This window comes from Oreochromis aureus, linkage group 14 (assembly GCF_013358895.1).
Source record: "Oreochromis aureus strain Israel breed Guangdong linkage group 14, ZZ_aureus, whole genome shotgun sequence".
Lineage (NCBI taxonomy): Eukaryota > Metazoa > Chordata > Actinopteri > Cichliformes > Cichlidae > Oreochromis > Oreochromis aureus.
Genome location: NC_052955.1, coordinates 8,144,228 through 8,157,726, shown reverse-complemented (window position 1 = coordinate 8,157,726; position 13,499 = coordinate 8,144,228). Strand labels below are relative to the sequence as shown.

At 39.8% G+C, this 13,499-nt stretch overlaps 1 protein-coding gene across 1 annotated transcript in view; it reads left to right on the top strand.

The window, feature by feature from the left end:
- The window catches only part of tenm4 (teneurin transmembrane protein 4), a 154,429-nt gene that overhangs the window by 34,123 nt on the left and 106,807 nt on the right, over positions 1-13,499 (top strand). Inside the window, 1 exon segment of the mRNA XM_039597960.1 lies at positions 371-643. Within this exon segment, the coding sequence (XP_039453894.1) occupies positions 371-643 (273 nt within the window).

Genomic DNA, 13,499 nt, shown 5'->3' with positions numbered 1-13,499 from the left:
ATGTTGTAGTTATGCTTTAGCACAGCAAAAGCAAAAAAAGGCAACATTTAAATACAGTAAATCAGTTACAATTTGCCCCAATGTGTGAGATCTGAAAATTTCCTTCTGTCAAGTCCTAACAAGACATGGTTCTGATAAGGTACCCTGAAGTGAATATAATGAAAGCATATAAAGATGTTTTGTTTTTTTAAAATGTTAAATGTCCCAATCCTTCATGTACTTGCAACTCCACGACCACTGCTAGTAAAACCTTTGCTCTATAGTGTTTTCTCCGCCCAGGCCATTAAATTGCTGTCATTTTCCTGCACTGAATACAGTTAATTGTGTTAAAAGATGCAGCTAATTATGTCTATCTGTTGGGTTGCTGTAGGGGCAGACTTTTCCCTTCGAGATCTTGGCTTTGGAGATGCCCTCCCATCGCATGTCGCCACATACAGGACTGACCTGGGGATGGCACACCGCGAATATTCAGTCAGTGTGGGCTCAGATGCGGACACGGAGACAGACGGCATTATGTCACCAGAGCATGCAGTCAGATTATGGGGCCGCAGCAACACCAAGTCAGGCCGCAGCTCGTGCCTCTCCAGCAGGGCCAACTCCAATCTAACTCTGACTGACACAGAACATGAGAACACAGAAAATGGTAAGGAGCTTTTCTCTTTTTACTTTTTCTCGGCCATTCTTTATCAAAAAGCAGAGTGAATTTCTTTGGTTTATTTTGACGCTGGTGTAGACAACGTAACCTCTTAAGCCCCAAAGCCTAACCGATCTCCTGCCTTTTGCCCCCGTATCTGGGGGCGTTGGGGCTTAAGAGGTAAACAGGAAAAGAAGAACAGCGTAAAATAGAGTCACAGTCTTAGACTAAATGATTATTATGTTAGTTTGAATAGTGTTTGGCATTGCTCAACTGGACTTCTTACAAAAACAAGATGAGCTGCAATTAAAGATGACAGTTTCATTAAGCCTTTCAGATTTTTGCTTGATTACATCAGAAATTGGCCCAAAGACCAGCATAATTAGGATGTGACTTCTAAAAGGAGAAGCGTTTATTAGTTTTCAGCACAATCAGAATTATTACCTGCCATTACCTCTGCTTTTTGTTTAGGGATCGCTTTATTCTTGCTTCCTTTCTGCTGAATGTATTGTATTGTATTGGTCTTTGTTGGACAATGATCTGCCTTGGTGCTTCTGTTTTGTCCCAGAGCGCATGAAGTCTTTGTGTGTTTGCTCAGAAACTTACATATAAACCATTTATATAAAAATTAAATGTTTAACCTTGTTAAATGTCCATGTGTTCTGGGTTCCGGTAATGGCGGCTGGCTGAAAGGACGTGCCCACCTCTGCTCCGCTATCTTTCTGTAAAATCCTGAATAATACTCGTTTGTTAGACATTGAACGACACCTAGGACAGCTGTGATGCCTCTCTCGCAAAGGAAACCCGGGAAAAACATTAGTAGACCGACTCAATCGAAATTATCTAACTTCACTTCTAAGTTGACCTCTGAGGCTAGCTGTGAAGCTAGCGTTAGCCGTGAAGATAGCGGGACTGGTATCAACGCTAGCCAGGCGATGGAGGAAGGAAATGATGAGCCGACTGAGAAGGAAGAGATGGCCGAAGGCTCAGGCGTAATACTGGCGGCTATTGCAAGCTTGAAATCCGACTTTTCCTCCAAGCTTGACGGTATTTTGTCAGCAATAGAGTCCGTGAGGAAGGATGTTAATGAGTGTGTCAAGCGGGTCAGCGGGCGGAGGCCCGGATATCTGCAGCAGAAGATAGCATTACCACCTTGGAAGCAAAGGTGCGGACTCTTGAAAATAACAACAAAAACCTCGAGGACAAAGTGCTGGATCTGGAGACCAGATCGCGACGATCTAACGAGAGACTTGTTAACCTGCCGAGGGACGCAGAAGGAGAAGACGCGTGCGCTTTCTTGGAAAACTGGCTACCGGAGGCTCTGAACTTGGCGCCGCTCTGAACCGCTCTGACGCTGGAGAGAGCGCATCGGGTCGACCAGAAGAATATGTCAAATACCGCTGCACCAAGGACTATGATCATGAAGTTTCTAAACTACAAGGATAAAATGACCGTGATAAGAGCTGCCAGGGCAAAGGGACAGATTCTTTTCAAGAATCGCCGGTGAGATTTTATGAGGACCTAGCGACTGGAGTGCACAAAAGACAGAAAGAGTTTGATGCCGTGAGACAACAGCTTCGCTCCATGGGTATCCGGTACGGCATGATTCCTCCTGCGCGACTGATAGTGACACATAACGGACAGTCCCGCATCTTTAACCTGCCAGGTGAAGCGGAGAACTTTGTGAAGGCTCTGAGGTCGGAAAGTGAACCGGGGTGAGATGATGTAATCATGGTCATACTACAGTGTGCTGGCATGGAGGGATGATTACTGAGCTTTAAGTTTAGAAAGAAGTGAGAGGGAGAGAGAGAAAGACCAGTTTGTTATACTTATTTGTTTACTGGTCCGGAGGCTTACAGCCACTGTTAGTACCCTGATTTCCTTATCGTATTCAACAACGAGTTTTTTTTTTTTGGTCGCATAGCGGGTGGGGCAAGGGAAAGTGTTCAGGCACAGTCGGTTGATCCTCGCTTTTAGGCGGAACAACCTTTAGCTGTTAGACAGGTGCCAATATGTATAGGGGGAGGAAATGGGTGCCCAAGTTCAAGTTGAAGGGGCATATTCAGTATTCATTGTTATGGATGTAGTTTTTGACATTCAGGTATTATTTGTTTCTCTATCCTTTAATATCTCAAATGTGTTGGGAAGCTCATTCAGTGTTATATGTTATGTCTGGTGGGATAAAATTAAAATTTCTTCTTGGAACTGCAGAGGGCTACAAAAACTGGAGAAGGTAAAACAGGTAATGTCTAGACTGAATTCTATGCACTCTGATATCATGCTGCTGCAGGAAACGCACCTGTTGTCTAGTCAAGAGGCGAAGATTAGGAGGAGGTGGCAAGGCAGTATATATTCTGCGCCCTTCACTTCTCAGGCAAGAGGTGTTATGATCTTGATCCACAAATCTATACCATTTCAGGTGACAAAGGTTATTAAAGACAAGGCTGGGAGATATGTTATTTTACAGGGCACACTTATTACGGAAAAAATAATCCTGATAAATATCTATGCTCCAAACATTGACGACCCAAAGTTTTTCATAACCTTTTTCTTACAGTATCATGTGTCTGTCTGGTAGCCTCATTATGGCAGGGGATTTTAATTGTACGTTGAACCCAGAGTTGGATAGGAGCTCAGGTACTGATCTCTCTCATCCTAAAAGTAGGCAAACTATTCAACATTTTATGAAGGAACTTGATCTGAGGGATATTTGGAGGATATGAACCCTAAGGTCTTAAAACACTCCTGCTATTCACATACACATAAATCATACTGCGTATTGATTACTTTTTAGTTTCTGCCAATTTGAGCTATAAAATAAAGGACTGTCACTATGATAATATTTTAATATCTGACCACTCACCAAACTCGTTAATATATGAAGATCTGAGACTGAAGAGAGATCCCCTAGGTGGAGATTTAAACAAAAGTGGCTCCTAGACTCAGAATTTATATCTTTCATAGATAACCAAATAAACATATTTTTGATACTAATAGGGATGAAACATCACCCTGCTCAAGATGGGAAGCTTTTAAGGCCTACATAAGGGGTCAGATTATTAGCTTCACAAGTTATAGAGCAAAGCAAACTTATCAGGAAACAAAAAGTTGGAGGCAGAGATTGAGGTGCTTGAGGGTGAATATTTTCAAAGTTTTTGTCCAAGAGTCCATCAAAAGCTTCTGTTACTAAGAACACAGTATAATGAACTTTCTGCTTCTAAGGCAGCCTCACATCTTTTGCGTCTTAAACAGACATTCTATGATCAAGGGGAAAAGCCCGGGAAATTATTAGCCTGGCGCCTCCGTCAATTACAGAATGAGAAAAACATTGCCTCAGTTGAAAACAGTGACGGACAGGTTATTGTCGACCCTCTAGGAATTAATGAAACTTTTAAGGTTTTTGAAAAGTTATATAACTCAGACATAACACACATGGGACAAGAGCAAGATCTCTTCTTGGATACCCTCCAGTTGCCCAGCATTTCAGGACTAATGAGCGCAGATCTTGATACACCTATAACAAAGGAGGAGATATCTATAGCAATAGACCATTTGAAAACAGGTAAAGCCCCAGGCCCAGATGGGCTGCCGACAGAAATTTATAGGGCATTTAAAACTAAACTGCTGTCCCCTCTTTTTGACATGTTTTCGGATTCATTTGAAAAGGGAATCCTTCCGGTTTCATTAAGAGGGGCCCTGATAACTTTATTGCCCAAGCCTGGTAAACCGTGCAATAAATGTGGTAACCTAAGACCAATAAGTCTTCTTAATGTGGATCTCAAGATACTTTGCAAAATCTTGGCTCGAAGACTGGAGAGATCTTTACCTGATCTAATTACCTGTGATCAGAATGGGTTTATTGCAGGCAGACAGGGATTTCATAATGTGAGGAGAGTGTTGGATATTCTTCATAGTCAGGAGGGAAAACCAGACACTGCTCTACTATCATTAGATGCCGAAAAGGCCTTTGATAGAGTTGAGTGGCCCTATTTATTTGAAATATTAAAAGATTTGGCTGTGGGGATAATTTCTGTCGGTGGATTAGACTTTTATATAATGAGCCATATGCTGAAATACTGACAAATGGAATTATATCTAAGCCGTTTGAAATTAAACGGGGCTGTAGGCAAGGGTGCCCTTTGTCCCCTTTATTGTTTATTTTAGCAATTGAACCGTTTGCCATTGCGGTGCGGTCCCATAAAAGCATAACTGGTCTATCGGTAAACCAACAGGAACACAGAATTGCTTTGTTTGCAGATGACGTTATTCTTTTCTTGAAAATGCTGAAGGAGTCTATCCCAGCCTTGCTGGATCTACTACACATATTTGGACGGATATCAGGATATAAAGTGAACAAAGAAAAATCTTCATTAATGATACTTAACTCAGGAGAGAGAGGGGTGCTGGAAATCCTTTCCAATTCAAGATGGTAGACTGTTTTACTTATCTGGGGATTAAGATAGTGCCATGTTTGAGAGATATTGTTGGAGTTAACTACACCCCTATGGTAGACTCAATCACCTCATCCCTAGATAGATGGAAGCCCTTGCCCTTGTCACTTATAGCGAGAATTAATGTTCTCAAATTAAACATAATGCCTAAACTTTTGTACCTGTTCCAGAACATCCCATTGTCACCCCTGCTAACTTATTTTCACATCTGAAGACAATTTTGTACGTTTTTTGTGGAATGATAGACGACCAAGGCTCCGTTTATCACTCTTGTACTTACCAGTATGACAGAGGAGGCCTCAAATGTCCCAATCCACTTTGGTACTATTGGGCAGCCCAATTGAGGACTATGATGTATTATTTTACAGATAAATCCCCCGCCTTGGACAAATATGGAAAACAGTTCGGTACCTCTTCCCTTCCCCAGTACCTATACTCAGCGAAAGTCAAAATGTTGAAAAAACAGACAAAAATCCTATAGTCAGAAATATGATTATGATCTGGTATCAGGTTAAAAATACCTGGGTGAACCCACCTCCTTCCACGCTTTAGCCCAATATGGGGTAATCAATTTTTCCCTCAGGCAGAGCAGACCCTGGTTTTAGGAAGTGGGCTGACAAAGGCTTAAAGACAATAGGGGATCTCGCGGGATCAGAGGTGAGATTTTGATGTCATTTGAGGAGTTGATTTCCAAGTATGATATCCCATGCAAACATCGGTTTAAATATCTACAAGTGAGAAACTTTATTAGATTGTCTCAAAATCAGTGTTTGTCAATCCCTCCGTTTTCCACTTTGGAAACAGAAATGAAAAGAGATTGCTTTGGAAAAGGAATAATCTCCAAATTATATAATATGTTAGTAGAGGATCCCCTGAATCTTCTTTAGGAAAACTTAATGCCTGGAGGGAAGATTTACGGAGGACTTATCCTCCGAAGACTGGGAGGAGGCATGTGCTGAAGCACAAACACGAACTACCAGTACTCGTCTCAAAGTATTGCAATATAATTGGCTAATGAGGACGTATGTGACTCCAGAAAAGCTTAATAAGTATAATGGTGATACCCCAGACTTGTGTTTCAGGTGCGGTGAGGAGAAAGGGACGTTTTCCACTGTGTCTGGGAATGCAATAAAGTACAACGGTTTTGGAAAGAGATTAAACAAGCTCTGGATATTATATTGGGTACACAACTAGCTCTTGACCCTAAACTTTTTATTTTAGGGTTATATCCTGACGGACATCTTATGTCTAGAAAGGTAATTACCGCCCTGGACCTATGTCTACTGCTGGCAAAAAGAGTCATAGCACTCTCATGGAGGAAGACCAGTAAACCAAAATACATTGACTGGATTAAGGAATTGTCCACAACTTTACCTATGGAAAAATCACTTACATTATCAAGGGAAACTACCACTTTTTCAAAACATCTGGGGTTCCTTTATGCAATATATGGGAAATATGGATCTTGGCAGTATGGTGGATGGGGCAGATGGGGTGTAAATGTTGGTGGTCCTCTGCAGTTTCCTAAATTAATCTCTTTTATACTTGATCTTTAATGCTGTGTGATTTATACATTTGAGTTTGTAACTTTGAACCATGCACAATAGTGTAACCGAGTTGGTGTTGAGCAACCCTTGGAAATAGAAGCTTATTATTATTATTATTGTTATTATTATATGTATTTTTTTTGGGGGGGGGGTTGTGTTCTCTTTTTCCTTTGTTTGACTAAGTTATTATTTACGGGTCATATAGTTTGTACTTCCACTTAACTGTTGCTCTCTAACATCTTATAAGTGTCTGATTTGCCAGGGAGGGCGAGTGACTGTTGTACAATAATTTAGCTGCCCTGAATGTCCCCTTTGCTGTGGAAGCACTTTAATTTCTGTATGTAATTTTGAAACGCAATAAAGATATTGTTGGAAAAAAATGTCCATGTGTTCTACGTTGTATGCTGGAAGACATGAGGAAAAAGAGCAGTCATCATCATGGCTGGGGTGGTAGGAGGGCTGTGGGGTGGTGTTCAGTAACAGGCTCAAAGATACAGATTCAAACAGCCGGGATCTCATATTTAATTAATCTAAGGAACAAAAATGTGTCAACCTCTGGGGGTGGGCCCAACTTGTCATGGCTGGCGATCGGGAACAAGGGTTAACAAACGTTAGCAGCGCATTACTGGCCAAAGGATCATGTTATTCATTACATACATTTCACACTGTATTGTATTCTGTGTTCGCTCTTTACAGCGAACACAGAATACATTGGCATTCTGATACATCAAGTTGTAGGTGACCCTGTATAATCAGCTCCTGTCTTTCTCAGGAATCAGTTACCATTTCAAACATGTAATGCTGAATGAAATTACAGTTATGATATCAGTAGGGCTATTGCGTGTCAGCCGAGTCAAAGGTGAATGAAGGGAGACATATATCTGTGCATGCTACAGTATTTCAAGTGTTTTTAGGGGTATTACAATTCCAGAGCCTGACTTTACCTGTGACAAAGAAAACGCCAGAAGGGAATAACAGTTTTGCTGAAGCTACTTGTTAAATTGTAGATTAGCGAGAGCCGTAAAGTTGTGATATTACAGAATTCTGTTTGGAAAATTAAATTTGGATGCTCAGTCCCGCTGTGCCTGTTTGTCAGTAAACTCTGTTGAATCCTGCTTTTTTTTTTTGGACAGTGTGTAAACTGAAAGAAAAAGCTCTCTTAGTTTGGAGGTACTCGGTTGTTTAATTTGTTTTTTGTGATACAGAGGTACTACGTGGTAAAGTTTAAGGTCTGTTTAGCACGATACATAGTTAGAAACAAACCTAAATCATGCATATTAACGGGTAGATTTATGACACTGTTCCCAGGATACTTCCCAGAAAGAGGAACTCATCAAGGGCCTAGCGGCAAAATTCTAATTGCCCCTGCACAGCCTTGTAGAGAACCTTGTGAATAGTTTTGCATTTCAGAGTGTGTCACATTATGTATTAGCTTCTTATTATAACTGACAGAAATGACTCTTGGAAGTGGAATCCATTTGCCCGAATGACTCAGGGAGAGAACGTGGCATCCCTCTGCTTGATCATCTGAGATGCCAAAGGACTTGATTTTGCCAGCATTGTATATAATTAAAGAGACTCTTCTTGGTTGACTGTTCAGGGGTTGGTACACTGGAATGTATTCAGAGCACCCGGAGCTGCAGCATCATGCGTCTGTGAGACCCAATCGGGATTCTAAGCAGCTTTTTATTCCACTCACCCAAGCAGAAAGAGCACTTGTATTCAGCATTTAATTCAGTAATGCCTGATAACATACAATTTATATATGGCAAGTTAATTAAAATCCATCGAGCAGGTCTGCTTGTGTGTGCTTTAATCTCTTTAAATCAACAAACCATTTACTCTGCTTTAATGTATTCAAGCCACTGGGCAGTCCCCCCTTCTTCACATGTGACTTACTTGACCCTAGTTTTAATGCATGCAAATAAGCGACAGCAATTTTGGAACAATTTTCTCGATGCTGTGATTCAGTTGTCAGTTTTACACTGAAGAAAAACCTTTTCTTATCATAGCGTGCTTCACTGATTCATTCCATTTGAGATGTCACAGTAATATTAGCCTTTATCTTGATTGCCGTTTTAACATATTACATGATTAGTTTCAATAAATAAGTGTAGTGTCGCAGACATGCAAATTTTAATTGTTATCATTTGAAACTTAATGGAGAAATAAGTATTTCCAGCGCTCATTGTTAACCTCATTTATATGCGTGCATCTGTGTGCACATGCATGTGCTCGACTGTGGATTGGATAGCATTTAAATGCAGTGTGTACCGGTATGTGTGTTTATCCTATCCATGCTGCCTCCGGTCCCTAGGGAGTCCCTCGAGGATGCTTCCAGCAGCCAGCGACTGCTGAGTCATTGCACATCTTACAGAGTTTAAACTGCAAGAAGGGCCAGGCAGACTGCTGGGTTTGGGAGAGGCTTGCTGTTCTTGGTTTTTACCCAATAACGGCTTATCCAGATGTGCTCTCTAATCCCAACTTTCCCCCACTGTCATGGCTGGGCTATTACATTTCTGTAACCATGAGAACCGGCAGTGGAGATGGCCGCAAAAGCCTGTCGAGGGATTGTTATTCATGTGTTCCATAACCTGTGGAGAAAAATAATGTGGCTAAAGTCTACACAGTTCTTGTTGATAGAAAATGTTTGAGTGACTGATGCTGATATTTTTCAAAGGACAAAATGTAATTAGTTCCAGTGAGTGGTTAGTTATGTTGTGTACTGATTTTGCTTTCCCTTTCTCCGTCCTCCCGAGAGATCTTGTCTGTATCGATTGAGGAGATATACTATGCAGCCGAGTCTTGATGTTACTGTAAAGTTCAATTTCATGATACGCTTTGTTATATCATTTCACTTAGTTTTTTATGCCGGTATAAATAATATGCAATATTTTTGATTTTAATTATTTCATTTTATTTTATTTTATTTTATTATTAATGGTCATTACTGAAATCCTGGTAACTGTAGGCATTGCTTCAGGGCAAAGCCTCATGATACTTGAAATCTTCTTGTGAAAGTCTCTCCATAGCCTGCAGCACACAAGCAACTAGTAGGGGTTTGTGTTGTCTCCACGCACTCCTGAAATCACTGGATTCACTCTGATTTAAAAAAAAATATTTTATTAAATGAAACTTGCCTTGAGGTGGTGTCTGAGTGAAATCAAAATTATATGCTAGTAGTACTAATGATAATTCTAATAAAAGTTTCCTGATTTCCTTTTAAAGTAGAAGATTTTAATACAAATGAGCAGTTCTGATGCCAGATGCCACTTCTGTTGAGCTCAAGAGAAGTTTTCATTATACAAATTTATTTTTGGGAGGGGGGTAAAAAAAAAGTTGTGTCAAGTCATGTCACGCAGCGGTGTTAAATATCTCACTGAAATGTGGACTTGCTGAATTCCAATAAATTATATATGAATGATTTGAGTATATTATAGCAACTTAAGTAAATTAGTTTATTTTTATGGATTAGTCTTGCACTGAACCAAATGAAAACAATTACATTTGAGGGAATGGATGGATGGATGCATAAAAAGAGCAAACTAAAGTTAAGTAAGACAGTTGCATGGAACACAAAACTCTTTATTTTCTTGGATCAGTACTGCACACTGTTCTCAGTTCAGTTACGGTTCTCCCGCTGCTCTGCACAGAGAGCAACCCACCCGGTTCTCTACAGATTCAGTCACACACTCTGCACTGCTCTGCCTCAGTATCCCATCACCACCCTGTTCAGTCCTACAATAATTAATGGTGTTATATCGAACCACAGTCCCCTGTTTTATAACCAAAACCAACAACATTTTTAAGGGCAAAAAATATGCACCTCAGACTTTGGAGCTAGAGCATCTCACTGAAATAAGACACTAGTCCATACTTCTTCTTTGAGCCAACAATAAGGTGTATTACTGCCAAGTACTAGTAATAGTACCACCCTCCAAAATGCTATCTGCAGTATGGGAAGTTCCCATCCTAGAAAGCACTAATATACACACTTCATTTTTAGGTTGTGTTTACAATTTTTCTCTCCTTTAAAAAACCCCAGAAGTGCTGCTGTGCCACCACTAACAACCCCTTGCAACAGAATACCTAAACTTAGCTCCCACACACTTCTGTTTCTATATTTTACTTTTAGAATTTCTCTACCTCTCCTATATCCATTACTTTTTAGTAACACATGCTCCATGCTTTTCCCTTTCTACATGGTCCTATATTCTGTTTTCACGGGTAGTTGAATTTAATCATGTATGACCTGTTCTTAACCTAGAAAATATGACTTCTTCCATTCTGTATATTTAATCACAGTACATGTAAATACCCATTTAACAGAGCTGTGACCTTACACAGTGTATGGGCTCCGATCAAATACGGCAGCGTGAAATCGCTGTGACATCACGTGAACTATGAACAGAATGGACTTTACTCTCAGTTGTTGAATTGACTCAATAAAAAGCCATTAAGTTAACCTGCCAGAACACAGTATTTTGCTGAAATAACACAACTGACTCAATTATAAAAACAAAAACAAAAAACTTATTTGTGCAGTATCCAATTAAAGAGGATTCTTTTAAACCAACAACAGCGAGATTTCATTTGTTTTTGAGTGTAGTGTACAGGAAATTTCATTAAAACAGAATGGACTTAATGAGCATTCAAAGTTCATTTTTTTTAAAGGAGAGGAATATTCTGATCTTATAATTATCCAAAATACTAAAGCATTTTTTCCCCGTTTTTCTTCCCTTTCATATGATCTTTATCACAACAACACACTTTAGAGGCTGCTCCACAGACTAGTGATTTGAGGTAGCATGCAAAATAAGGCCTGAATATGAGCGGTGGTCGTGTTTTTTAAGTCTTTTCTTTTTTTATTCTGATTATAACATGAGTCAGTGATCAGCATTTATACCTTCAAAGCACATAATCTGCTGAGCTGATCATGCGTTTAGCTTGGGTAAGTGCAGCATTTATTGATGGTGAGTTGGCAGATAAAATGTGGTCAGTCTGTTATGTCACTCTGCACCTGCATTCTTATGATGTTTTACTGAGATCTTCTTTTTGGTCTGCTTTAGATGTTGTTACTGACATCCACTTATGATCCATACATGCAGTCATAGTTAGTGTTAGTAAGCGTTATAAAAAACCGTGAAACAAAACTCACACAGTATTCTCCAACTCCTTGGTGACAATGATTTTGTTCCCTTGCTACCTGGTTTTAGATGCATGTTGAAGGGTTCAAGACTGAAGAAACCTTGAACTGTTGAAAGATTGAGGTTAAGAGCTCCAGGGCTATACTCAGTAACTGAATCTTTGAACATAGCATGACTGAGTGTGAGGGACAGGTGTTCCTCGTAGAAACGTCACAGCCCCAAAAGGCTGAGGAGCTTTGAAAAGCAAATCTCTCACAGTTTTGAACTTGAGTGGGGAGTACATCAACCTGTCCCCTGTATCCACGCACTGAAAGACCTTTTGTTCGCTTCTATTCACTGTCATTATTCTTGTGCCCAAGCCACATTTCCATTGCATAAAGAAGCACCTACACTTGAGGGTGATTGTTAAATGTATGTGTTACAGAGACTCAGCCCTAACAATAGTCCACTTTCTTTTGTTAAATGCAGTGCTTTTTTTTTGTTTTTTAAATTTGACCTACGTAAAGTAAAATCCAGGATTTGGTGAAGTGAGAAACTGAAAAAATCTAAATGGAATAATTTGAATCAGAAAATAAGGAAGTACATTACAAATGTATGCTCTGCATAGAGATAGCTGCCAGAGGCCACAACCCCCTGAATCGTATGAGAGAATGTCTTTGATGCACACTCCACATTTAAGATGTGTTTTAACTTTGAACTGAAAAAAATTGGAGCCTATGGCGTGAAGTGACATCAGCCTTTCATTTGGACACGGTTTTTCTGTATTACAGGGCTGGACTCATAGAGCTTGCTTACAACATTACGGCAGTATTTTTTTGTTTGTTTGATAGGTTTGTATTATGAATGTGGGAGAAAGTATCATATTTACACACACGCATATGTGCAAGTCAAAGACACATTTTGGAGGCAGAAAAAAACAGTCTATTTGATTTTATATATTATATTTTATTTATTTCTTTTTGCAAAAAAATAGGCAGTGATCTTGTTTATATATTGTTTGTTTTTATTCATGCTATTTAGCTGTTGTTGTGGGATGAAAATAATTGATCTATGGGAAAGCTTATGTTCTGATATGTATAAGAAAACACTGAGTGGGTTCTTATTGGCTCATTAAAAAGAATTAAGATAGAAAAAGTAAGGCTATGATAAACTTTTGATAGAGACTGTGATTGTTTCTCTCTAACAGATATCTTTTTTGCTCAGCAATGAAACCAGTGACATATTTATAGAATATTATTTTTCAAATACCCTTAGGAACAATTACACTGTCCCATTGTAGTTTATTAGCTGTATCGGTTTTCCTGCAGACACAACAGAATCGTTGTCAAACAATGGTATTTTGAGGCATCATTGACTTTTGGCGTCTGTGATAGAGGCTGTGATCCTTTGCTGTAGGGGAGAGTGTTTGCTGTAATGCTGGGATCTGTGATTTGACTGCAACCACATCGAGCACAACATGGAAGCTTGTTCTGAAATGGTCACGGGCATCGCAGCGGCAGAATATCAGGCGAAATGATGCTTCAAAGAAATCACTAGTGGTTTCCTAGCTCACAGCAGCCACCACCCCCAGTATTTCTTATGAACTTATTTATTTGTTTACTTTTTTGGCAGAGTTTCTCCTCAGATCATGGATTAGTAGAGATATTCGCTGGCTCATTTGCAGGCTAATTTGGTGGGTTTTATAGGCCCTTGTGGACAGTTTTGAGCTGTTATCTGTGGG